Source organism: Strigops habroptila, chromosome 5 (genome assembly GCF_004027225.2).
Source record: "Strigops habroptila isolate Jane chromosome 5, bStrHab1.2.pri, whole genome shotgun sequence".
Taxonomy (NCBI): Eukaryota; Metazoa; Chordata; class Aves; order Psittaciformes; family Psittacidae; genus Strigops; species Strigops habroptila.
In genome coordinates, this window is record NC_044281.2 from 8,459,689 (window position 1) to 8,487,595 (window position 27,907).

General features: G+C 37.9%; 1 protein-coding gene across 3 annotated transcripts in view; it reads right to left on the reverse strand.

Moving 5' to 3' along the window:
* The window catches only part of HIBCH (3-hydroxyisobutyryl-CoA hydrolase), a 45,063-nt gene extending 18,862 nt beyond the window's left edge, over positions 1 to 26,201 (reverse strand). The window contains exons 1-7 of one of the 3 annotated variants that reach the window (XM_030486801.1): positions 25,777 to 25,867; positions 24,789 to 24,831; positions 23,913 to 24,053; positions 22,387 to 22,471; positions 20,837 to 20,917; positions 20,069 to 20,121; positions 4,970 to 5,048 (exon numbers count right to left, since the gene is read on the reverse strand). In XM_030486801.1, coding sequence (XP_030342661.1) covers positions 4,970 to 5,048; positions 20,069 to 20,121; positions 20,837 to 20,917; positions 22,387 to 22,471; positions 23,913 to 24,053; positions 24,789 to 24,831; positions 25,777 to 25,808 — 514 coding nt within the window. In that variant the 5' untranslated portion in view covers positions 25,809 to 25,867. Of the gene's footprint in view, positions 1 to 4,969; positions 5,049 to 20,068; positions 20,122 to 20,836; positions 20,918 to 22,386; positions 22,472 to 23,912; positions 24,054 to 24,788; positions 24,832 to 25,776; positions 25,868 to 26,103 lie in introns of those variants that run through there. The other 2 variants (XM_030486803.1, XM_030486802.1) reach the window with 2 other exon arrangements.
* Between the last annotated feature and the right edge of the window lie 1,706 nt (positions 26,202 to 27,907).

The following is a 27,907-nucleotide window of genomic DNA, read 5'->3' on the forward strand; positions in this document are numbered from 1 at the left end:
TTTAAAGCTGTGAATAAAATTTAAAAGACTTTTAAAAGTTGTAATTGAAATATATGACTTTTATCAAAGTTTAAATATTTCAAATCATCGCTCTGTCAGTATCTATCTTATTCTATTATCTACAATAATTATTCAGAGCAGCCCTGCAGAGAAGGACTTGGGGGTGTTGGCTGATGAGAAGCTTAACATGAGCCAGCAGTGTGCGCTTGGAGCCCAGAAAGCCAACCGTATCCTGGGCTGCATCAAAAGCAGCGTGACCAGCAGGTGAAGGAGGTGATCCTGCCTCTCTGCTCTGCTCTCGTGAGACCTCACTTGGAGTATTGTGTACAGTTCTGGTGTCCTCAACATAAAAAGGACATGGAGCTGTTGGAGCAAGTCCAGAGGAGGCCACGAGGGTGATAAGAGGGCTGGAGCACCTCCCATATGAAGACAGACTGAGAGAGTTGGGGCTGTTCAGCCTAGAGAAGAGAAGGCTGAGTGGAGAGCTCATAGCAGCCTTCCAGTATCTGAAGGGGGCCTACAAGGATGCTGGGGAGGGACTCTTCCTTAGGGAGTGTAGTGGTAGGACAAGGGGTAATGGCTTCAAACTTAAACAGGGGAAGTTTAGATTAGATATAAGGAAGAAGTTCTTTACAGTGAGGGTGGTGAAGCACTGGAATGGGTTGCCCAGGGAGGTTGTGGATGCTCCATCCCTGGCGGTGCTCAAGGCCAGGCTGGACAGAGCCTTGGGCCACATGGTTTAGTGCAAGGTGTCCCTGCCCATGGCAGGGGGGTTGGAACTAGATAATCTTAAGGTCCTTCCCAACCCTAACCATTCTATGATTCTATGATTCTAATAATAGCCTATAAAATAAAGTCAACCACTCTTCGTAACTTTTAACAAACTTAAGGAAACTTAAGCGTAGCTGCACCAATATCAGAAATTGAAATGGAAAGAAGCAGTGTCCAGTTAATACTTGCAAATAATCACCAATAGTGCATTCAGGAAACTGAAAGTCTTTTGAAGAAATTAAGTGTGGTGGTGGTTTTTTCACTATGAGAGAATAAATGAAACATAAACAAAAAAGAATATAAATGATCAATAAGAAACTCGGAAAACACTTGCCAAAGCAGAGATATTAACTTGAGAAGATTAAGATGTACGTAAGCACTTTAAATGGGGTTCTGATGGAAGGTCGTAATTTTTTACTCACAAGTAACTGCTTTCAGTCACAAGAGAAGAGAGTCAATGTATGTACTATAGAAAGACCTTATGACAAGTATTTTAAGATGTGGGAAATTAGTGGTCCCTGAATATTCCTCCCCCTTGGATGGAAGCAAGGGGAGGTTTCTTTCAGATAGCTTCTCTTTACAGTTCATCACCGGCTTATGTCCTCACCCGTCTCTCGGCTCCTCCCCTGGTTCCCTCCTGGTCCTCCCTTAGTTCTGCTGCCTCTAACACCTCACAAAGTTGTTTTTAGGAGCCATGTCTTATTACTTGTAGTATTCTGTTCCCGTTACCACTGATGTGAGTGTTGCTATTAACTGATTATTCCTCATACCACAGGCTACTGAGACATACAGCTCTTCTAAAATGCTGAATGTCTTGTCCTTTAAAAGCCCTAAACCCCCAATTCATCGCCTATGTTATTCATCTGCACTCACTTTCTGAATAGTCTACTCTGCATTTTACTGTCTCAATTTGAGGCATCATATCTAGAATATTGATGCCAAGACTGTCATTTGGTTTTATGTTTCTATTCATCTGTCTCCTCTTGGATATCCTACTACTGAAAAAAAAATAATCCTCATTTCAAAACTAAACTTACAAATGCCCTCCAAAATAAAAAGGCAATTACATTATTCTCCCCATCCACCACGACTGCAACAGCCTTTTCCTCTTTACTGTAATTAAAATACTAATGCTGAAGTACTATTCTCCCCATGCCCCAATAAGTTTCCAGAGGAAAAGCCATCTTCCTACTGGGATCTATAGGACTCTTCTACATGGCTATACACAGGGAAATTAGTTTTAAGTACGCTCTAAAGCAACTTAAGCTGATTATCTTAAGTTGCTTTAGAGGCAAATAAAACTAAACTGAATGAAAGTTTCTTTTAATTATTAAGGAATTTACAAACAGGATTAGTGAAGGTGTAACTAATCCACTTTACACTTACTTAACTGTATAAACACAGTTCCCTATAGCTTCTACTGTATCCTTTTCAAGGTCCCAGTATACCTTTCTTCTTATAATTTTACTTCTCTTGTCCCTGTTCTACATATTCCTCTCAATTCTCTCAATAAGGCTTCCCATATGTTTCTGCTTACTACTGGGTTTTTCTTAATGTATTCCGTACACTTGATTTATTTTTTTTCCCCCCTTTTGATAGCATTTACCAGTTATTTCTCAAATCTCTACTTAAATAAGAGAAGAACTGAATGCCTGCTGGGCTGACCAGGCTAAAAGCCTATGCCTGTAATGCTGATTTGCAGTCTGTACTCTGAGACAGATATAACTATAATACCAAGTGTAAAACTCTGCAGTTGTCAAGTAGAAGATCAAGGTAGCACTGCTACATTCCTACCTTATCTTGCAGAGGTGGTTGGAGATTTATCAGTAAATAACTTATAGAAAGCTAAAACCTCAGACGGATATACAAGAAAGTGTCTGCTATTATTATAACATCACCTTAAAGCCCACCTCTTACAATGTACTTTCATCTTTTTTTCTCCTCACCAGTGGTTTTTCCACACCCTCCTACATCTAGGCTGCTTTCCAGTGCTTTATCTTATGTCAAAATCCTGCAATCTAGAGCTGCCTTTTGTTTCTATTTGCAAAGTGGCATATCTATCTATATCCTTTTATTTATGGTGGTGTATAAATGCAGAGCAATTGTGTGAAAATGTAGCAGCTGAATGAACGCTTTGTTTTCATTTCACAGAAAAGGTGCAATGCCTACTGAAATAAATGAACATATGAAAAAAATCAATTAATACAATATCTAGGCAGCTATACACTTTAAACATACACCACAGAGATCAAAACAGCTAAGCCTTTAAATCCAAACAGCTTTCAGTGGTTTTATTTCTACCTGATCCTAAAAGGGTTTTAATTACTTTCTTTCCTAAGCAAGTTTTAAGCTTTTCCCTTACATGTCTTCACAGTCCGTTTTTAAGTCCTTGTCAACACAAGAAATGTATGTAAATATTTTTTTTCATATAAGACTACTCCTATCTTTACCTTTGGAAAAAAAAAAAGCAAAGAAGGTATCTTTTATTATTAGAATAATTTCATATGCCAAAGAACCTGTCTGTTTAGTTTAAAAACCAAACAAACCCACACTGTTTCCTTCAAATGGTTTTCTTGTACAACAACTGATTATGAACTTCAGTTTAGCTAATCCATGTTGTATTAATGCTGGAGCTATTTAGTTTACTACATTGTCCTTCAGCAGAGAAAAATATCTGGAGGGCTTCAACGGCTTTTATTTTTCTCATCCCAAACTTATTTAATCAGAGAAATTACAGCTAGCAGGAACTGCTCTAATATTTTTTGCAGGAGTTTAAATGATAGCGAGCTTGCTTGCATTTGGGGGTTTATTATGTTTTGACTCAACACAGCTCAATATCTTAAGAATTTCAGAATATGTCTTGTGAAATGTTTCATACAGGCTGGATAGCAATAAACATTAGATAACATGTAAGACACCCTTTAAAAATATAAAAAAACGCTAGACCTTTTAAGCATTACTAACAGGGCACACTACAAAAATCCTGTCAGCTAAGCATGCATTTTAACGTTAGTTGTAATGACACCATTGTACTTAAAATACTCTCAACAAAAGCAGAACGTTATAACTTTTATGCTCTTTTCAGAACTTAGTCCTGATATAATGCTCACTACTCCTTACAATTAATTCTTTGAGGTGAAACTAAGGCTAAACCTAATAGCACCACCGTGTCTGCTGCCATTTAAGCTGTATAACCACCAGGTAATTCTATATTCTCGATAAATGTATTGAACAGGGCCACATATTTCAGACTATCCTCATTCTCCTGCTTGAGGACATAAAGATAAGAAAAATTGTAATCATCCTTTCAGCTGCCTTGCCTTGGAAAGATGTAGAAACTAGAAATTCTGCGGAGAGGAACACAGGATAGGTTACAGGTTTTGAGCACTCTTTATGAACATTGTTGTTAAGCACGGAGAAGGGATTTCAACGTTGATAAATGCATTAATGGAACACACATGCCAGACAGTAGTAGTTCAATGTGGATACCCTGTTGGTGCCAGGATTGTCTTGAAGGAAAACATGAATGATTTCACAGGAGGATTCTCTGTAATCTGACTGACTTTTCTTGAGCCATACCACCATCTTCATATAGCTCTCAGACACAACATTTTATTTTGTATATCTCAGCTGACAAAAAAGCTGTATGATCAAACATGAGAAAACACAAAGTACATGTTGCTATTAAACCAGGATGACGCTGCAATCTCGCCTAGACACAATCTGTACGCAACTGTAATGGGTCTACATTAATAATCTACAAGAAGAGCTAGAATTTCAAAATCTGTCTCATTAACATTGCAGATCAGCTTGTAGTACAGCGAGTTTGACTCATACTGAATTCCAAATGTAGAGCTGACATGCTTGCACTGGGATCTTCAGACTTTATCTGCCTACATCTGTAGCAAAGACTTAGCTCCTCAGATCTACTTCTATTTTTCACAAATTGTATCCTGACAGTCTTCATGTTGCCTAGACAGTAAACCCCAGGCTAAGAGCCTCAATGATCAACTTGCCAGAACATAGATAAGTTGCTATTAATTTAATAGAAAATACTTTCCATACACAGTCGCCTCCAATTCCTTTTTAAAATTCTTTCATTACCCCAATTGCTTTCAGTCAAAGACATTTCATCCTCATTACACAAACAGTGAAACTTTAAACATGTTAGCATGTGATAATGTGTTAAAATACTTACCTATTGCTGTTTCTGGCATTGCAAAAACTGTCTTTTCTGTAGCAACTCGGAAATGTCCGTGGACTGAAAGGCCAACTCCCTATGCATGGAGCACAAGCAAAGGGCACAGTCATAAAATGATCAGTAAAAATAATCATAACCATAATCCCATGGAGCACACCTCTTGCTTTGCTCTACAATCAAGTAATATTAGATTTATCATGCACATCAAAACAAAATATTAAAAGGCCTTTTATGGTTCAAATGCTAATAAAGCATCATATTACCTTTATCATTTGGCTGAAATAGCATTCTATGTTTTAAAAGACTGGTAAGTCACACTGAGATTAACTTCAAAAATCCATGAGTGACAGCAAAAGAAATGAGTGACCCCATTTTCTTCATTAGACTACTAAGGGAGTTGTCCCCTTTTTGCAAACATTACCCCATCTATAATTTTTGCACATACTTCAAACCACCAACAAAATCCACCCCAATACTTTTGGAACATACATGAATTGCACAAAGTTTTAATTATAATACTTTAAAGAGAAATAATAATAAACTATTCTTATAATGCGATAATTACCTACTCTATCAATACAGAAGTATTTTAAGCAGGAAAAGCCTTCAGCATTATTGATTAAAATTCAAAGTATGGGGTTAGAAACTCGCTTATTTAACCTGGGGACTTTTGTTCTCCAAATCAGAAATAGCTCTAGTATCCAATAGCTAGTATTTAGTGCTCTTCTCCAGCAGTCCTTCCTGATGAGACACTTCCTTCAAGACCAGAAGAGCTCCTGGTGTTATCTATCACATATTTTCTGATTAGACAGTGAGCAGCAGCAAGGCCCAATAAAAATATATATTTTTCCATTCACATAGAATTAATTCAATTTAGATAAATGTTCAAGAGGCAAACTGCCAATTTAAAGAAAAATGGTTATCTGACAAAGTTACTATTATTTAATAATAATATTTGAAGTAATCCAAGAGTATTTGGGTTATTGAGCGCAGCCACAAAGGAGTCTCACTTCTCAAAAGTTTATCTATATGATAAAGAAATGTTGTTTATATCCTACTTGGAGACAAAACCCTCTACTAAATATTTCTCAAGAAGTTTCTTCATACAAATATTTTCTCTCTCTTCCTTTCCACTGTTCCAGCTTGCTTCCTTTCCTCACTGTTAAATTTCCCTTTGCTTAGTCCTTCTATCCGTCCAATTTTAGTATTAAAACTAAGATATGTTAAATATCATTGGCCAAAAAGAAGTCAGTGTCTAATGAAGGTGTGTTAGATTAAGTAGCATTTCTAATTGCTTAGATACCAGAAAAATGTCATTTTACCCAACTAAGGGTACTAGTATTCACAGTGTTTTATGGTTCCAACAAAACCAGTGGAATTAATTGGGTGATACTTGTTTGGACCAGCATTGTATATTTGATAGGCTTTTGAGGAGAGAGTGGAACGTCCTTCTGCTTATCTACAGAGATCTTTGGGTGGTTTTACATTAAAATTTTGAGAAGTTATCTCAGTAAAAATCATATCCATTTCCTCACACCAGCCTCATGCATTCTTCCCTGGCCTCTTTTACGATTCTGCCCAGCAAGAAATTGTCACTGCTTCCATCAGGGTGATACATGACAATTTGAAAACATCTTCAAGTTTTTTCTGTAAAAAAATCTGCCAGTCTTGTGTTTTAATATAGATGTATGAAGTTTTTAAGATTCTAGTCTAATTTTCTGAGAAATGGGTACTTAAGATAACTGGTTATCATACTTGATTTTAAATCCAGAGACTAAGCCAAATCTATACACATGAAGTACTGCAGTTTCAAGGAGGCAAATGGGATTTCAGCAAATTATCTCAATCTATCTTATTTGCACAGGGTACATCCTGTGGCTCATCACTTATCTGTCCTTCAGCCCCTTCACTTGAGGACTGGTCAGAGGCTGTAGATTTCATCTGAGCAGGGGCAAAAGCAAGGGCCCTATTTAGTTCTCTTGCAAATGTAAAGCTACATTCACTCCTAAAACAGCTCTAGAACTCTTAAATGAAATGGGAATGTGACTTTTTCACTTTCAACTCTCTTTTTTTTCATAGCATAACAGCATATTTTCACTGCGTTTGGTAAAGCCTGCTGTTATTTTTATGCATGTTCAGCAATAATGATGACCTTGTTATAACAAAATTTAAAAAAAACCCCAGAAAACAAACCCATTTTGCTCTTCTCAACACTTAAATTTTTTCTAATCCCTTAACTAAGAATACAAATACTATCTATCGTAAAGCATTTTTTTCTGGCTATTTTTTAGACTATTGGAAGTTTGTGTAAAGACTCAAATTTTCAGCTTGAGTATTAAGTAACAAAGACTAGAGTGTGAACTTCATGAAGAAAACTTCTCTCCCAAGATTGTTCATTTTACAGTGATACAAGTAACTGTAGAGTTTTAATAAAAAAAACGCTGAAAAAGGTAATTTTCTTCTGAAAGAAGTAATTAAATGAGATTTCACTTTCTCAAGCCCTAACTGGATCTGTTTTCTAGATAACTTTCAGTTTTATAGTATAGATAAGAGCTGAATTTTAGTTGTATATTTAAAAGACTAAAACTATATTTTTCTTCTTATCCATTAGAGAGAAAATGGTACAAATATGTCTTTACTTCTTTGAAGATCATTTTTAAATAATCCAACATTAAGATAAAATTAAGTGAGAAAAATGAGTAAATGTTTTGGGGATACAAACCCCAGTAATTCATTAAACTGGTGATCATATGCTTTCATATGTTTATTCGCAACTTCCCAAATGGTTATTTTAACCTGTATGTGTTTAGCCTTCACCATCTAATACAAAGGACAGATGCTTATTAGTTTAACAGTATCCCATGGAAAGAACGAATTCTTCCAGTCAGAAGTCTAAATGCCTCCTTCACTTCTGGATTATGTACTTTTATTTTCTTTTTAACTGAAATGTTACCCAGTTAGAGTCCCACCTAGGAGGCCCTTGGCACACTGTTCAAATATCTGCAGTTGGGCTGTGTTCACCAAATGCTCCCAGCATTTACACATACAAGTCTTGATGCTGTAATGTCTTTATTATAACACACTATATCCTGCACTGTCAGTGTCCTACCTTTCATGCTCTTAAAATATATATTAAAGCTAATGTCTTCCTTCAGACTTCACCAAGATAATTGATTCCTGTGGTGTATCAAGGCTTGTTTTTTAATCCAGACAGTTTATCTTAATACTGGCATGACACTTTATTTTCCACTGATAGCTGAAGGTTTGAATTTTGTAAAGGATACTTAATGTGAGTAGAAGTTAAGGAATTGAGAAATTAACAAGCAATCAATTGAAACAATCTTTTTGTAGGGTTTATATAAGAATTAAGCAAAACCAGGTAAGAGCAGAAATGGTGGTCTGACAATATATTACTGGAGATAGACTGGCTAGGAAGGCATTTGGTTACAAATTAGAGATTTATTACTACATGGATACTAATCTTAAAAGCAGTGTGTTACAACTTGACTGTTAGAGCACCTCAAGGAGGAACATAATATTACAGGCAGTTTGGTCTGAATTCCTCAACAAGCTTCTGAAAAAAACAGTAGAGTATCTGAATTTTACTTCCTATACACATGATTTCCTACTCAATGCCGTATTTCAAAAGTCATTATGTGGCTGCATATAGAAGATTTATCATCGATTTCCATTTTTTTCTCATGATGAATGCAGAACCTTATTAGAAGCATTTTTCTAACAAAAAACAAGGTGCAAATTACTCATAGATGGAAAAATGGAATACAGCTACTATAAATCTTAAAAGCCGTTAAGTCTTAAGTCATAGCCAGAAGGCTGCATTACCTTAAATTGAGAATGACCCATATTAGAAATCAGAGAACTCATCACATCTAAGGAACTTATTAAGAAATTAAGAGCCACCACAACAGAGAATGATACAGAGCAGAATAAATAAGCCCCTCCTGAATTACATATGTAAACATCTGTTCACATACGGGAAAGTAGATCTGTGTCGCAGCAAAACCATAAATAACACTTGTCTAGTTACTAAATAACCTAACTCAGACTGCAAAGGAATCACTGCCTAGGAAAGCACAAGTAACAGAATAAAAGAGATACAAACCGAAAAGGCCTTCCAGAATGTTGCTTGTATCATCTTCACTAGGCGGATAAAGAATTTTTAGCCATGCAAGCAAACAATTTGATGGTAATACCAATATTAACAGAGTCTGCAGTGAATGTCCTGTTGTAACAGTTCATGTTCAATAATCCCACTCGCTTTGAACTGCATGAAAATACAGTTCCTGATAGGGCCAGTGCCACAAAAGAAATGTGGCAATCGACAAACAAACCGAGCATAACACAACAAATACACCTGAATACAGATGTGCAGAAATAGCTAAGGTGCAGCAAAAATGTTTTCAAAAGCATCAGTTGGCAGAGTGAGTGGAATTGATTCAGGAAGCAGCAGGAGCTAATAGCTATGTTAGATCAAAAATCACTGAGGTAAGAGCATTATCCCTTGCGTCCAGACGTAGCAAATCTTAAACTGAATCAAAATTAATCTTTGTTCATCATTAATGTTATGGACTACTCCAAAGAGTATAATCCATTTTTATCTGTAGATACTAACAGACAAGATGACTTAGGGAACCAAAGCAATGCAGCACAACAGATCGGTCTGGACCAAGAATATCACTTTCTTTGGCTGATGACATAAATCAACTCTATACAAGTATTTTAAAAATATCATTAAAAACAGGTTTTTTGTGAACTCTTCAATCATTTAGTGTGGTATTTTAAAACATAAAATATTAATGTAACATAAGTATAAAATATTAATTTACACATACTGATTATGTATTAGAGATTCTCAGTCCAAATTCCTACAGAGGCACAACCATTTGACTGGAGATGGATTATCATCTGTAATAATATCTGATGTTTCAGTTGTGATATTCTGCCCCTAATTATTTAAACAAATTTGATCCAATTACGTTAACAGTAATCATTTAGGTCGGGTTTTTCTTACGGTGAAACTTGGGGGAAAAAAATACATAGGCCATTCTGTGCACCAATGCTGCTACGAGTGTCCTTTATCCACGGAATTTAGATTGCATTTTTAAAAGCCCTGTTTTGATTTTTCTGCTACCAGCCAAAACTTATGAATGGTTTCAAACTGTTTTTATTAGGGTGGTTAGCTGCAATAGCCATATTTTCCCCTGCGTAATCTGCAGGGACTGATCCAGTCTTCTGCTGGTGAAGACCCATACTAGTGTAGCAATCCCACCTGGCAGTCCATACAAATGCCACGGTGGTAGTTAAACACATGGTTCCACAGCAGGGATTGAGTGCCTACAGTTTCATATCCTCCCTGGTCATGTATGTTGGCTCCTCCCAGGCAAAAAGAAACAAGTTGAACAGTATGGTCTCATGGTCCAGGCTGGCCTAGAGCCACTGCAGCTCCACAACCATTATGCAAACACAAAAACTTCTACCAAGAATTCCTCCTGATTATTCAGAATTTTCAGAAATAACTTATTTCCAGAATTAAGAATGTTTTCCTTGATTCTTTCTCACTACTGTGTATTATTTTCTAAGACTTACATTTAGTAAGCCTATAAAACTTGGCATCAAGTCAGCTATGTCTGTTAAAAAACACTTTCATGTTCGAGGAAGCGGAACTTTTTATGAACACAAGACTTCTGCTGCAACAGAAAGAAAAGAGAAGACATAATAAGGCTTAGATCTGCAAGGTCTGTAAAAAAAGTAATTAATTACTAGTGAGTGAAACTTTTTCTAGTGTTAAATTTGACAGCATTCTTTTTTCCCCAATGTTTTCCACCAGTTTTTCCCTGTACTGGCCTTGTATGTTCAGAAAAAGATACTATAGGCTTTATTTATAAAATGGTGGAAGACAAGTTCTGTCCCTTTGTCCCTCCGTATCACCTAAAAATGTAGCTGCTGCAAGAAATCTGTATGTCCAACTCGCCACATTTCGATGTCTGCAGGGAGTGCAGAGACATGGGCGGGAACCTGTTTCAGTAACTTGCATCAATGCATAACTAGATAACTAGGTTTTATCTTAAAATTAAAGAAACACTTCTTGTTCTTAAAACAGGCCTATGCAACAGAACTTTTTTTAAACAGGGGCAGAGTTCTTTTGCGGATGACAGGAGTGAATTGAGGGGATTTTGTAATGATGTTCAGTTTCTCAGGAAAAAGTGCTTAGAAAGTATAAGACATTAAAACTAACTCAAGGAGGAAATAAGCACTCAAATTCTTCTGGAAATGAGAAAAAATAGCAGAAATATGAAAGGATGGAAAAGCAGGCAAAGATAATTCTCTTCAGAGATTTTTTTCTTGATCTACAATAAAGGGAAGGAAAGGGAAATAATGAGAGAACTCTCAATATGAGACTAGGCGTCTACATGAAGGCCTAGAGACAAACAGTAGAACTTTCAGCAAGAGAGAGCCTGGTGTTAAACGGAAAGAACAAATCTGTGCAGAAGCCTGCAAAAACTTCTGCAATGACTGTCAACAGCAGAGATCAGAAAGCTTTCCATGAAGCCACAAATAAAACCTCCTTTAAACATAGAGAGGTTTCAGGAAAAAAAAAATAATAATAATCTAGAAAAGTACAGCATAAAGCTTCAACTTCAGTCTTGGAGTAGACAAGTGATGTTTGCTCTATGCTATGATTTATATGTCATTACACTGCACAGGAATGCAGACATTCTGTAATTCTAAAATACTAAGTGCAGTATGATTGTATAATACCAACATCTATACAATGGCTGTTCAGGAAGTCTGCCTTTCTTTCTTGGTGTAAAATAGTGGCATCCATTCCTTTTCATAGTGTACATTAAACAACTCGGTCATTGTAGAGTTGGGAGAGGGAGAAGAGAGGAGTTTCACTTACTGCACCAGTACTGACCCATAATTTAAAATACTTGTTTTCGAGACTGTGCTTTATGATAAGCCCTCTGGGGAATAACATCACAGGCCAGTCGTTGAACATTCAGTGGTTATTTTTTGCTGATGTCAAAAGCTGCTGATATTATAGTCCGATTAGCTACAAAATCAAGTGCACCATTTGTCCCTAGGATCACACGCAGGAGCTTAGCAGGCAGACCAATGTGCCAGATGGTAAATAGACCGTAGTATCAGCAAAGAGCGACTCCTGTTTTAGTACCGCCTCAGCATTGTTTTCAATATCCTGTATTACAGAACCTAAGAGGCACTCAAGTCAATCTCACAAAAATTTGTTTCCAAGTACAACAAGTTGCAAAAATCTGTATCCTACATTACAGCAAAAGCTGCCTTCAACTTTAAAGAACTGGCAACAAAACAAGCCCCAGGCTTCTGTGTGATACACATGCATGAGTTTCCAGAGGGAGGGGGAGAGGAAGAGAGAGAACTGGAAAGCAGCTTATCTAGGTTTAGTATGACAATTACTTTTACTTCAGGGCAGATTTTAGAGCATAAATTAAAACAAAACCAAAGATGTTCAAGTTTCAGCACATAGTGACTGACAAGAGGCATGACATATCTATAAAAAGGAAGAAAAAGAAGAATCGGGAGAAAACCCAAGCAGCACTGACAGTTCTAAGTTCCAGTTTCCTAGCTGTAAAAAAAGGCTTAAAGAGGTAATAATATCCACTACAGCACAGAAGTGCTGTGCTATGTAAAATAATAATTTTTCATGAACTTTTATATGCTGCAATTAGTCACCCAAAGCACATGATATGTATATATGTATATTAGCAAGTCAGGTGTTACTTCCACAGTGATTTTGTTTCACTAGTCTGCAAGAAAAGATAGACAGCAATGCCAGGCAACTTGCTCAGAAGGACAGACTGCATAGATGTCTGTACCCACAAATGGCACAGAGTGAGGGCAGAGCCTTCTCCCCACTTTTACTTCACTGGGAACTGGTTTTGGTAGTGGGCAGATTCAGGCTATGGACCACTCCATCTTTGAGACATTCCCTCCCCTTCCTCCTCCCACCTACTGCAGCTGCCCAGTCTGTAACTCAGAGGTTAACTCGTGAAGCCTGGGAATAAGAAATATCATTTGTGTGTTTTATCTGCAGCAGTAAGAAAGTTTTGGTTTTCCTTATGCTGCTCTGGTCCTGACTACGGAACATCAGGCAATCAAAAAAACCACCAATTCCACTTTACAAATATGTATCTTAAAATCAACATTGATGTTTACTTTTGTAAACATATTTGTGAAGAAACAAGGAAAAAACGTTATTTGCAGATGTATGCCAGAAATTTGATATATATGTTTGGAGTGAAAGGAACATTCCTGAAGAGTTACAGCCACACAATCTGGATAAAAATGGGACAGGATAAGGACAGCTATTGCTCCACTCCAGCTCCTTTGTGTACTGGAATTCTGTTGACTAAAATGTACAACATACAAGTTGCTTATGACATACATCACTACCAATTTACTTCATAAGAAATATTACTGTAATAAGAACTATTGACCAAATCCTCCTAAAGTGTAAGTAACTATATTGGTAGAATCCCCGCGGTACCTGTAGCAAGTATCTAACAACATTGTTCGAGAAAACATTAATTTAGCTGTTGGAAAGTGTTCACTGTAAATTACATTTCCAGCCTCAGTAAACTCTCTCAAACCTGTACTGTATATCTAAGCCCTTGTTTTCTTTGATGAATGAGGCCCAGATGTGTCAGAGCACTCATACACAGGCAATGTTACATAAGGTAACATAAAGACATGCTAGTAAATAACAGGTTTATTAAGTACAACAAGATACTGACTGAACATCTTCCCCTCCAGATAACATTCAAGTCGTTTAGAAAAGTGCAAGATGCGGCTGATATTTTGAATATTGAATTGGAAAAAAAGTTCCAGCTTAAATTACATGCAAGCAGTGCAAAGCGTAACAATACTTTTAAAAATACTCCTGAAAATTGGCTTCACCTCTCCTTGCGAGAAATTCCTTTATTCTAGGAACTGGCCTTCCTGTCACATAATTCTTCTGATTTCTGTGACTGAGAATGATTTCTACTGGAAATACCAATTCCTGAAAAAAGACAACTATATATGATACATTTGCAGCAAATTCCTCCACAGCTTTTGTCTTATTTATTCAATGCAAGAACCCCAAACAGCTAAGTAAGCAAATATGTTTTCCCCCATACAGGGCAACCATGGGAAGTAGGCCAATTGCTATTGTGACACGCCAATATGCATTTTTTGGCAGCAAACATCCATAAACACACACAAGAGCACAGGGGACTAATTTTTTTTTAAGCTATTTTTAAAAACGGCTGCTTGATTTCACCAGCACTTGCAGTTAGTGTAGTATTTTCCATGTCAGGCATTTACTTTCACCTACTAAGTAACTTTGCTACCATGAAATATTACACATCTGATGTAAATCTCTATGAGTCTTTCCCCTCAGGTCTCAGAACATTATTATAGTTAGCATCAGAAACATACAAAGCATTTCTGAACAAACTCTTATCATTATAATACCTTTTCAGAATGTTGTGAGGTAAAATTTCACAAGTATGCCTGGCTAAAATGAAATAAAACACTGAAAACTCCCTCCAGAAAATTGTTAATTCAAATTTAGACAAGTCTTTACTAATTAAAGAAGAGTATAAGCTTAAAACTGAAGTGTTCTACTTTTTCCTGAAGTTAAAATGAGGGTTAAAATGTCACCCTTCCCCACAAGTCAAATTCGTATTAAACCCTTGCTAAGACAAATGGACCTTACATGATGCAACACCAAATAGTTACAGAGATGCAAACTTCAACTAAGCAAATTTCTGCCTTAAAGACTATATATCAGGTCCTGAGATCTGATTTACAAGGAAAGTCAGATTCCTCTAACAACATCAGGCTCTGGAATCTTTTGCTGAAAATGAAGTGGCACTAACACGAAAAAGAAGTAAAGCTGAATATTAGGTACTCAGTTCACTCTTCTACTGCAGCATAAAAAGACACAGTAGTCCTGAATCCGTAGCCCAGAAGGGAAGCACATTTAGATGCACACCAGAGGAAGTATTTCCAAACCACAGAATAGGTTCAGGACTTTGGCTTCATTTGTTCCTCTGGAATTCCTACATAACCCCCTGATTAAAATGACACTCACTCAGTAAGCAGCAGTCTGAAAATCTTCACGTTTTGAACCACGACATTTCTGATGCTTCCCCATACACAGCACGGTTTCCTCTCATAAACAAACTAGGGGAACACAGCCTAGATGATATCGCTACGAAATGGAGGGCACAATCATCTGAAAGTGTATTCAGAGTTACCAGCAGTCTGCAATCAAACAGAGGGCACCCTAGCTGAGGTCACACAGAAGCCAATAATGAATGAAGTCATATTTGATATTTTCATTATCTGCTTGGATGATGAAATAACAAGGTTTTCTAGAATTTAAAGATTACTTTTTGGGAAGGCAAACACTTTGAATCAGAATTCAAAATCATCTCACTTTGGAGATCAGATAGAAACTAACAAAATAAGAATAACTACACTTAACAAAGCAAACTAAAATGCAGAGATCACAAGTATGTTTTCTATGGAACAAATGCCTAGACCTTTTTCAGGGGTTTACACCAACCATGAACTTAATACAAATAATGCTGCAATGCTGTTGAAAAAAGAACTACTGAAGGTATCAGGCTGGCAGGCACCAAAGGGCTGAAGTATACCCACGCAGCCTAGATTCAATATACCTGGGAAGCCTAGTCAGATTGAGGAGGTGGAGCTGTCAAAGACAATGCCAGCTGAAATGACACTCAGGCTTCTTAGGGAGAAAATTAGTACTATTCTTTTTTGTCTTTGAGGAAAAGGGTAGCTTCACAAGACTGACTCTTCAAGAAACAAGTTCTGTTCAAGGAAGAAGATTTAAAAATTGGGAAAAGGTTAGTGATAAAGAAAGGTACTGTGATGGAATGCTATGCAAGAAGGAAACAGGTAAGAGTAATAGCTTTAAGAATAACTAGAAGTGGTGACCTCCTAGCATTTGATGCTTTGAGAAGCTGCTATTTACGCAGGCTATTTCTGACAGAACATCTCTGCAACACGTGGAGAGTAATTATTCTGCTCTACTTGGTGCTGATGAATCCTCCAGCTGAAATATTGTCTGGTCTCTGGTAATGAACTGTAAAGTACAAAAATTGGACAGATTCCCGAGGACTGTAAGACGACTAACAGACTTAATCTATAGAAAAGGCTGAGTAACTATCTTTATCCCTATTAAAGAGAGCTGGCTAGAAGCAAGGAATGCAAGTATCTCAAAATGTTCTTAGAGAGCTGTGACTAAGACAGGAATATATTGATCACACATGCTAAAGACTCAAATTAGACACTAGGGAACCTTAAAAGAATAACTAAGCACTTGGGTAGGATATCTACAAAAAACAGAATTCTTGATGTTGGAGAGTTCTGAACACATTAGGTGAAAACCTGCTAAGTAATCATCTAGCTATATTTAACCTTACTTCAAGTGCAAAAGAATAATCCCAAGGTTCCTCTCAGATCTATACTTCTGCGTAGTCTAAAGCTTAACATATTCAACACTACTACCTGAGTGACTAACACAGACTCAAACTATTCCTTAAAAAATTCTGCTCTCTAACAGAACCTTAAGGATGCTCCATGTAAATAACTTAGATGCAGACTCTCAGTTTAAGTAAAACACCTTGCCTACAAAACCCTGTACTGCTAGGTGCGTTGACAAAATGAATGGAAAGCTACTCATGAACCCAAAGACCCAATTAATAGGTTGTCTTCTCATGCTCCAATACACCTGAAGTCCTTCCCTACTGAGGAGAGAATAAAACAGTCAGTATTGTGTACTGCTATTGCTCTCGCAAACTGGGCCCTAGAATATGAAGGAACTGGAGATGGCAATATCTCTTTGTGAGCTATATTAAAATTTCAATTTCCTATTACTCTCCCTAAACATAAACCTAAATCAAGATTAGAAAATAAAATTCTCAGAATAACTCCAAACACAGGGCTTTGCAAAGGATTTAGAGGAGCTGGCAACTCAATCCAACTTCATTTCTATACCGAAAATGTCACACATTGCCATGTAAGTTAAAATCTACTTGCCCTACAAGATGTTTTCTCATCCTAAAACTCAGACATTAATTGTTAAAGCAAGAAGTGTAACATAAAGGTATAGCCTTTATCTCTAACGTGCTAAAATAAACTTAGTAAATACGTCACACAAGAGGTCAGGCTAAAGGATTAAACACCGTATGTTACTGTCCAAAGCCAAAAATTCCTATGTTTGAGCAACGGTCTTTACTCATCAGTAAAAAAATAAAAACTGGGGGGCCTATTTTGGCCTTATTAATAATTAAACACATAAGCATTCAGTAATATTAATGATAGGCCTGAAACAGCAGCAAATTGCTTTTCACAAAGCACAAAATCCAACTGTGAAGCCTACTGCCACAGGCCTTCCTGAAGACCAAATCTACTTTATGTCAAAAAGTACTATATGAATAGACAGGTGAGTGTGACTACTGATGGTTATTTGGCACCATGGTTCTCAAATACAGTCTAGCTCAGGAAGTTTCTAAATTACGCATGCTCTAAATATGATACTAAGGAGGAAGGTACTTTGTACACACTGTTGCAGATTCCTCCCAAAACTAAAAGCAATGGCCTTTGCTCCTGAAAATTATGTACTTCTGCTTTGGCAATATGCCAGTTTTAAGTAGGCTTTACATAAAGTTAAAACCACCTATCAAATCTGTCTAGTGTACTTTATTTGGCTCTGAAACGGGTATAAAATACATTGTTATTAAGCCTTTTACTCTGCTAGGAATGACAGAGAGGAATGACACAGTAACGTATTTTGTGCCAAAGCCCTATTTAAAACCACAAGAGTTACACTGAAGTTATACATCATGCTTTCATTCACTGAACTCGGGAAAAGACTGGAAGTTTTCTACTGCCAAAAAACCTAAACTTAGGACCTCATTTAGAAACAATACTACTAAAAAGACTGTATAAATACTCTGCATTTTTTGTCTACTGTTCAGGTATTTTATTTCAAGGAATAAAAGTGTATGGATAGAAGTCGACTAAAACAATCTGAATAGTAGTTTTCAGCATCATGAGAGTACATGCCGTGTTCCACTGTATTGCCCTTTACCAGTAAATGTGGTATTTATAATTTGTTTCACTGTTGCTTAGTAAAATGCAGTCATCTTTGCTTCATCAAATGTCCTTGTTACTTGAACCTACTGCTCTAAGTACAAAAAAATGAACAGATACATTTATATTGAATATCAATTTTTGATGAACTTCAGGAGCATAGACAAGAAGGTGCAGAAATCAAGCTCCACAGCCCCATCTGTTGGCTAATTAAGCTCTCGAGAAAGCCATCTACCAGCCTCTAGCCCACAAGGCTGAAGTGGAACTAGTTTACTTTGATACAATTCCAAGTTTTCTCATCACAAATTTATGATACCTGTGCATCAGTAGCAACTTTTGCTACCTAAGCACATAATAAGTGAGTTCCTAACACACTTGGATTTTTCCATTTATTTTAAACTAGACCAGAGCACTCCATGTGCAGAGTCCTGCTTTTTTGAGCAAGTTTGAGATTGACCTGTTTGCATTTTCATTCATTGACTATAATGAAACTGCAGTTTTTAAGAGGTGTCCCTTGAATTTTAAGCCCAAGCTAAAATCACTTGCTTCTAAAGCCAACGGTTTCAATGTGAATTTGTTTTAAAGGCATCTACTGTAGTTCATAAGTGACAAATGTTTCTAGCTCCCACTCACTTGTAGCAACTAAGATAGCCAGATCTTGGGCATATGAAAGGAATGAAATATGACCTTATTGTGTTAAAAAAGTAGAACCAAACATCTGAGTGATTTAAAACAGAGCATCTAATTATACCATTAATAGAATAACTCCTTTGTATGGATGCAGTTCTGATGAATAATTACAGTAGGACAGAGTGTTCCCACACAGGAAGCAGAACAAGATAATGGCACGACTATGCCAAGTTCAAGGGCTGTTCTAGAAGTCTGAGATCTAGGGCTTGGTAGCAGAGAAGCAAAGGGGAAGAGAGGTATCGCATGTTTAGACCACAAGCTGGCAAGACCACAACCAAAATGAAATGTGTAAGGGAAGATGGAAAGGGAAGAATCATGACTAGTGATGGATCATGTAGTGTTCTACTTGTATCATCCTGTCTTTGACAAACTTAATTTAAACAGATTATACACCCATATCATACTGACATGCAAGAATATAAATTTAAGCAACAATATGGCAGGCAGACTTTACTGTCAAACTCACTGTTCAAAATAACTTAAGATTATTGTATTCTACTCCCCGCTACAGTGCAAATGTATCCAGAAGATGTCAATCTGAAGAGAATAGCATTTCAGCATGTAGAAAAGCACAGTACTGGCCTCTTAACTACTTACTCAATAGTGTTTAGAGCCACCAATTGCTGAAGCAATTGAGTGTAACTAGCAATGTGATGGAGTCTTTCCATGCTGCTTTAGTAATAAGGTGTGGCCTTGGTGGGGTAAGGGAGAATCAGGATCTTGTAATTCATGTTTTAGGAGTACTGCAGAGGTGAGAAAGTAGATGCATGTCCAGATAATTTGTTGAAAAAATACAGATTTCATGTCTGTCTGTTAAAGTAAAGCTTAGAATATAATTTTTACAAGTTTTCATGGAGTTGTCCTTTAATTGTATTTGTATATAGTTCAATTTCTTAATACATTTTGAGTGGAAAACTCAGTTCTTGTATGATCTACAAACTCACACTTCAGTATTCTGAAAACCTTTGCAAGGGGCATTTCCTGCAGTGATAGGATTCTGCTCTTTTAACACAACTGCCAGATCCTCAGAGAAAGCAGTTGCACCAGCACAGCAGAAGCACTAGAAGAGCAGCAAGCTGCCCTGACAAGCAAGAGACAAAGGTTCACATTACAATCCTTATTCTTGAATTGAAATGTTTGAACTGCCATGTGTGCGCTTCATTCAACTCGAGCACAGAATACTACATTACTTCAAAACAAATGATGTCAGATACCACACCAAGGTACTTAACTTACCCCTCCCATTGTAATGCCATCAATAAGCGCCACATATGGCTTCTTGCAAGTGCCTGTAAGAAATGTAAAGAAACAAAAAAATTGTACATTTTTTTTTCAAGACAACGGTTCTCTGACATCAGCTGAACTGATGAATCTGTCTGAACTTTAAGTCTGACCTGAAAACACTGAATATGAAGGCAGCGGTTTTATTCAGACTAGACTTCTGAATCTTTCCATGCATGCTAATTGAAAACATCTTTACTCAGTGTCTTTGCTGGTAGTTATTTTAAGACCACATACTCTTAAGTTCTTCGCAATAAACTAAGGCATTTAACTCCTAGCTTAATTTATGCAGTTTATTTAAATGGAAAGCTTTAACATAATTTGATCTTCTGCTTTCTGACTGAATACTAATGATTTTCCATGCATCTATTTTTATCTCTTCTTTGAAGGAGATTAATGATACTTAGCGCAGCACTGCACTGTCTGCATCTAAGACTTAATTAATCCATAGCTGAATTATAACTACCCAGAACAATGGGATGGGATAAGTTATCATAGTATTTTAAACAAAACAAATAAATTCTGCATGCAAGATATAAAAATGAGATATGTTACCTTAGCAATATCGAACTTGGTAAAAAAAAAAAAAATCCAAACCCTAAAAAAACTACTTCTATTATGTTATCTCAATTTTTTATAGATTAGCAAAGAGAGAAGGTGAATTTACATTCAAAGCCACTATTCTGAAAACTATACTGCTTCAGAATTTCCTATTAAACATACCAATGGCATTGTTCAGGGTATATTCTTCTTTGAAGAAATCTTGTGCCAGCTTATTTCCAACTTTTCCTGCATCTGTGATGGCTTAAGAGAAATAAAAAGTCTAAAGATAACTGTAAGTTTAAAGGAAAATGCAAATAAAAATTAATATTGCATGAAAACAATTTTTTCCAACAGCAATCAAGCAGCAACTTAATCCTGCTTTATTTTAGTTGAGAAGATTTGCTAAAACTTAAATATGAGTGCAAAGTTTCAAATTTGAGTCAATTTTATTATGCTGGAGACTGTCACATACATGTGAGCATGCAGCTCATTTTCTATGCCATGGAACCCCTCCTAATGTATGGCAGTCTTGTTTGTGATATTTCATATCAATATATAGAACAGTCAGTTAAAACTGATTATACTGAACACTCTGAATACTAAAAATGAGAAGCCAATGACAGCAGGTGTCCTGGGTTCAGCTATAGCAGTCATTTTTCTCCTGCTTAGTAGCTGGTGCAGTGCTGTGTTTTTTAACTTTCAGCCTGGGAACAACGCTGATAACACCGATGTTTTTAGTTGTTGCTAAGTAATGTTTATTCCAACCAAGGACTTTCTCAGTCTCATGCTTTGCCAGGGAGGAGGGGAAGCCGGGAGGAAGCAGAGATAGGACACCTGACCCAAACTAGCCAAAGGGGTATTCCATACCACAGCACGTCATGCCCAGTATATAAACCGGGGGGAGTTACCCGGAAGGCCCTGATCACTGCTCGGGTCGGGCTGGGTATCGGTCGGCGGGTGGTGAGCAATTGTATCCTCTCCCCTTGTTATTTCACTAATTGTTATTATCATTGGTGGTAGCAGTAGTGGTTTTGTGTTATACCTTAGTTGCGGGACTGCTCTTATCTCAACCCGTGGGAGTTACATTCTTCCCATTCTCCTCCCCATCCCTCTGGGAGCGGGGGGAGGAAGAAGGGGGGGGGGGGGCGGGAGTGAGCGAGCGGCTGTGTGGTTCTGAGTTACCGGCTGGGCTCAAACCATGACAGCAGGACATAACTTGATAATAACCTGTGCTGCTTGTTTACCTAAAATTTAAAACAGCTGCTAATTTTCACAGACTGGAGGTTTCCTACAGTTCTTAGTTACAAAATAATCACAGATACACTGATAACCATTGTCAGCTCTATATATAGCCAACTCAAACGTCAGACACAAATGATCTTATAGTAAGAGCTACTTATTAGGACTCTTCAAATTTCTTGTAAAGAAGCTGTCATTAATGAAAATTTGGGAAGAGAAAGATAGAAACAAGGACCCTCTTTTCCCTCAAATGACTGCTACTACCAGTTATTCATAAAACCCCAAATTTTATTCTTTTATACAATGTTCCGACAGCTGCCTCCTGACAAACAACTTAAATAGCATCGTGCATCAAAGTGTTAAAAGAATAATCTTGTTTACTTTTGTGTAGCAAGGCTCTGCTTACCCAAGTCACAGTAAATAAAGGAAATCAATGCAAAGTAATAACTGGCAAAGATATGTTAAAATGTTTAAGTGACTCTAGTCCTTACCTCTAATGTCACCCCCAGCACAAAAAGCTTTTCCTCCAGTTCCCTTTATAATTATTAGAAGAGTTTCGGGATCTTTCTCCCAAGCCTGAAAAGAAGTAAATGTTTCCCTGTAAGATGAAAGTCTGTGCAAAAAATGCTTTCCCTGTATACTGTCCATAATTCTTATTTTAATTTCTCAAAAAGCAAATCAAACCATAGTTTCTTAAACTGTTTGAGAGTTAAATTTCTTTCTGCCGCTCCTGTGTCCTAGGAGACATCAGACATAAGCAGAGTTGCTTCGTGTATTTCAGAAAAACGCCTGTGCAGAGCTCCCACCTTGAAGAATGGCAGCACTCCCTAAAACAGGGTCCAACATAAATCCCAATGGGAGCACAATGCTGGGGCAGAAAGCTAGGAATACGGAAGATATAACAACGTCTCAGGCCAAATCATGAAAGTTGTGTAAATCTAAGATGCATGACAAGAAAAACAGCAATTAAATTGTTGATGGATTTTGTCAAAATTACTGTGATCAGTGTTCATCAGGACTGAAATAAATCAATTAGTGCACAGATGTTTTGCTAGGTACAAAGACCATGTTGTCGTTTGGGGTTTTTTTTTCCTGAACTAAATACAGTGGTACAAGACTTCAGCAGTGGTGCAACCATATTGGGAAAAAGATGCCATTTACAGGCTTTCCCTCCCCCCACCCTTTAAGCTACGCTTATATATCCCTTATTCAAGTAAGTACCCAGACAAAAGAGACAGGACACTTCTGTATACCAGCAAATGTACTTAAAATTACGCCACCTTTTAAGGTTGTGCTTCAAATAAAAGCCAGTACTCAGCACTACAGACTAAGTATTTGTCTTTAAACGTTCTTCAAAGAATGCATAAACTTGCAATATGTCCATCTACCAAAATACCAAAAGGCAGGCAAGTATCCAACAAATACTGGTATCCAGTAAGTCTGAACTTTGTGTATATCATAAATAGTATCGTCGAATTAAAAATGACTACTTGCATGCTTAAAATTTCACATTACTTCACTAACTTGTAAAAACAGTGCCTGTAAATCTGTAAAGATTTTCTTAAAGGAACAACACTGACGTTCCTTGCTTTCGAATGGCTTGTATCTTTTATTTCAGCCATGCAGCCTCCCCACAAAATGTGCACCCAACCAAGAGGCAACACGACTGTACATCTTGGAATTCATGCATGCTGACTGACCAGCTGGGTGTTGCCAAAAGGAATATATAAACCATGAGCCCTTCTTGCTTTTCATTCAGTTCTACTTTTAATATGGGTGTCTCTATCTATCCAGATGCTAAATTTAACTTTGCCTGACAGCTTGTTTCTTTGACACGTCTTCTTTCTAACTTATTTAAAACTGTCTGTTCTTTCCCATACTATAAATGGCTCCTTGGCCAATGCACTCACACAGACTTTCATTCTTTAAATCAGTACACTAAGAAGTGTCAGACTGAAATTTAAAATTGATTTTGGATACGTATGTATAGTGGATGGGTAGAAGTGGAGCTACTAACCTTTATTTGTGGATAAATTTGTCGGATCATAGAAAGATTTAGTGCATTGAGAGCCTTGGGTCTATTCAAAGTTATTATTCCTGCACCTCCTTTCTTTTCCAACAACACTTCAGCTGTTGAATCTGTTTGCTTAGACATCTTCTGTACATGCAAATACAAACACACAAAGCAGATGTCATCAGTTAGATATCTTGAGTAACATACATACAAGAGCATTTATGGAAATATTCTCATAACATACTATTTAAGATCATAAAGCATGCATTTTGAAATTGTATGCTAAGGCTTTCCCACTGTGCTTCAAGTTTTATTTGCAATTCCTAAACAGTTTTTTTAAAAACACCGTATGTTTGAGTCCTCGAGAGTAATAAACCTCAGACAAGTTTTTGAGCTACACACTGACAATTGAGTTCATTTAAAAAAACCCCACCAAAACTGCCACAATAGAACACAAAACCATGGTTCCTTACGACTGGCATTCTGAGAATACCTGCAACAATTTTAACAATGATAGTTCCATGTGTCCCTGCTGGCAGTTCGATGCTGCAAACCCAAACGTACGCATTGCTTTGTCTGGAAGTAACTTTTAACACTGAACTATTTTCACAATTGATTTCAAACTCACAGCTGAATGATATATACAGAGGCTTACACAGAAATTAACTATAAGAGTAAGTAAAGCCAAAATAATTAAGTTTTAATTTACAGTGTAACAGAAACTTGTAACAAAGTGCTCAAAGATGTGGGCAGTGTTATGCCTAGCAATAAACGATGGCATTTAGAATCACCATGAAGAGGCACAAGTTGCATGTGCTGTCTGTCTCTGGGAGTTAAGACTCCTAAAAACTTCCAACTCAAACAAGATGCTGTTCTTACCAAATGTTGTAGTATTACTTGCAGTCTGTTGAAGGGCTTTGGCCTGGAAAAGAAGTATTAAAAAGACAGCTAAAACCGTAAACCAGCTACTCAATCCCAAATACAGAACTGCTGAGTTAAGCAAGGCTTTGTCCGAAAAATATCTGTACACAAAGTTTTTTTACATTCTCCTTTCTAAAATCAAGTAGATTAGCCTACAATTTTGATATTAAAACAGTTGGGAACTTCTTTGCTCACTAGTAAATAGATAGCAGATACCGATGCCAACTACTGTTTTTGATGTGTTCACTTTCAAGTTACGGGAACCTGTAAATAGTAAGACAAGGAGTCTGGGAGATATGATTGCTACTTAGCAATCTGTGTCTTATAAAGATTTATGGTCTTTTCCTGGATGTTTAAATACTAACTTTCTTTAAAAATAGTCTTGTCAGAAACTCGTACATTTCCAAAGCTTCCATTAGAACAAGCCTGCCCTTATGTCCTTTGTGTGTACATACATTTAGGTAGGGTTTACGAACAGCTTGAACAAGGCTCATGCTTCTGTTGCTGACAGGAGATACCGATGCTAGGACACTTTGTGAATGTATTTCTCAACTTCAGTGATGAGGCTGTGTTAATTGTCAGTGTGTTCTGTTAAGGAGGATAGTTAAAACAGCATTCACTGGGCTTCACACACCTGGCTTGCATCAACATTCATAAACTTTATCTTTCACCTACTTAAGAGCACGAAACACTGCCAATTAACATGTTACATCTAACATCCCGGCATCCTAAAGTACATATTCATTTTAGAAAGGGAAAGTTAATTTGGGCCTAAATGATCTTTTATCCTAGTTCAGAGGGTTTCAACCCCCGGCATTAGAGGCCTTCCCAGGCCACCGCCGCAAGCCGCGGCCGGCCCGGCGCCATTAAAGCCCCTCAGCGGGGAGCAGGGGAGCGCGGGAGCAGCTTCGCCGCGCCTCGGTGGCCACCGCCGCCTCCCCGTTACCTGGGCAGCGGCCTCAGCACCCGGGCCGCCATGGCGGCAGCCGGCGCGGTCGATCGTCGTCATGGGGTAACGGGGACGATCCGCCGGGAGCGGGGTAGGACGCATGCGCGGGGCTGGGCTCCGTTCCCCTCAGCATTCGCTCTCGCTGCCCCGGTAAGCGGGTGGTTTTTGGGGGCAGTAGCCCGCCTCTGAGCCCCTTTTCCTCACCCCGTACGTGAACAGCCCGTTTCCAGTCAGTGTAGCGGCTGACAAAGGGCAGCCGGGCGGCGGCATGGGGTTTGTAAGCAGCCCCCTTGCTCGGTAGTTCTGTGAAGGGTTTTCCCTTACCTCGGCAGGATCTGGGATGAAGGGGTGCTGCTCCGCGTCCCGGATTAACCCGGGAGGTGTGAGGACACGAAGCTGTTGCTTCAGTCGGTGGAGCAAATACAGCACTAACATAAACTGTGGTGTTTGCTGCCCGAAGTGGAGAAAGCCGGCATTGCTGAATTACCTTCAGAGCCGAGTTTTGCCGACTGAAACTGCGTTTTGGTGATGTGTTGTTTCAAACAGCAAAACTGGTTTCTTAATGTCTGACCACCTTCTCTGTCCTTATCCCTCACACTTGCAGCCACACCTGTGCTGCCTCTCAGTGCCTGACTGACACACGGGTTAGTGAGCTGGGGTTGAGGAGCTGCTCTGATGTAACACCCCACCAAAAACTGGTTATCCTGGTGGAAGGTAAATACAGGGATTAGGCAGCTGGCATGGTTACTGCCCCAACAGTAGCTGCACACAACTGCGAGTTCAAACACAGCATGCATTCAGCATAAACAGACTCAGAAACTGCAACCAGGAAGATGGCTTTTTTGCCTTTTTAATAGAAGATTAAGGTACCTGAGAATATAGGACCATCGCACTAGGAGAACTAAATTCACTCTTATTTCAGTAACGAAGTCAGACCATTCCATGGGTTACTTTCTTAGGCTGACACATGGCCAGCATGAGATTGATACTGAAAAATGTGATGAACCATGCAGTAAGTGACAATACAGTGCATTAGGTAGAACTGTAGCTTCATCATCGCTCCATGTAGCAAGCTTTTAACACGGGCTGTCTTGATTCACACTTGTATTTTTAAAAAGTAAACCCTTGTAGTAAAATTATTTTGCTGGAATAAAAAAACTCTCAGCTCTGGGGAGCGCTTCTAGTGAAGTCCCCAGAGGGCAACCTTGCTCTTCGTTTCAAGCAATAATTCAGACCCTGCTTATAGCAGCGTCATCTGTGTTGGCATTTCCGTTGCAGTAACTCTTGGGGTATATTAAATTTGGTTGTAAAAATCTTAAACTAAACAGGCACAGAACATGTCTGTATTCTGCAGTCTCAGTCTTCAGCTGTGTTCAATGAACAAAAAAGAACAGAACAGGACATGAAGTGCTTTTGCAGGCATTGGGAGACTGCCTACTGCAAATTAATTGACTGCAGAATTCATTACATAATCCAAACTATCCGAACTTTTACCTACACGTTATACCATCATCAAAGATGCAGCCTCCTAGTATCATCTTGAGTATGTACATACAGCCTTATATGCTGTTTTACAGCAAGAACCATGCAATTAAATCTAAACCAGTCTAAATGACACCAAATTAACACAGTTGCAAAATCTAAACCTTTACTTAGATTTTTATTTTTTAAAGTATTTTTGAGGATGAGATAACTCTGCATCTCTCATCCAGGCGTAGCCAAGTTAGGAGGAGTTTGATAAGCAGATAGCATTTTTGTACTTCTTCGTATCCTATGTCTGAAAGTCTGTACATTTCGCAGACAAATACGAACACAGCCTTTTTGTCTGATAATCTTTTGTTGGTGGTGTGGAAATGAAGAAATCTGTGTGTGTAAGCTAACCTTGGGTAGGAGCAGGTGGAGGCTGCTTGAAACCCCTGGAAATTCTTAATAAATTCCACCTGCTCGTGGTGCATATGGGCAAGGCTGTGATCAGGACATGATTACATGCTATGTATGTCTGTTTCTAGAATCCAAAATAGAAGTCAGTGATCTGATTCATCTTTTACTTATGCTGATTTTAATCTATTCCCCCCATGGTTTCGGTATAAATAACAGTGTAGACCCTTTCTTTGTTGTCTTCCAGCTG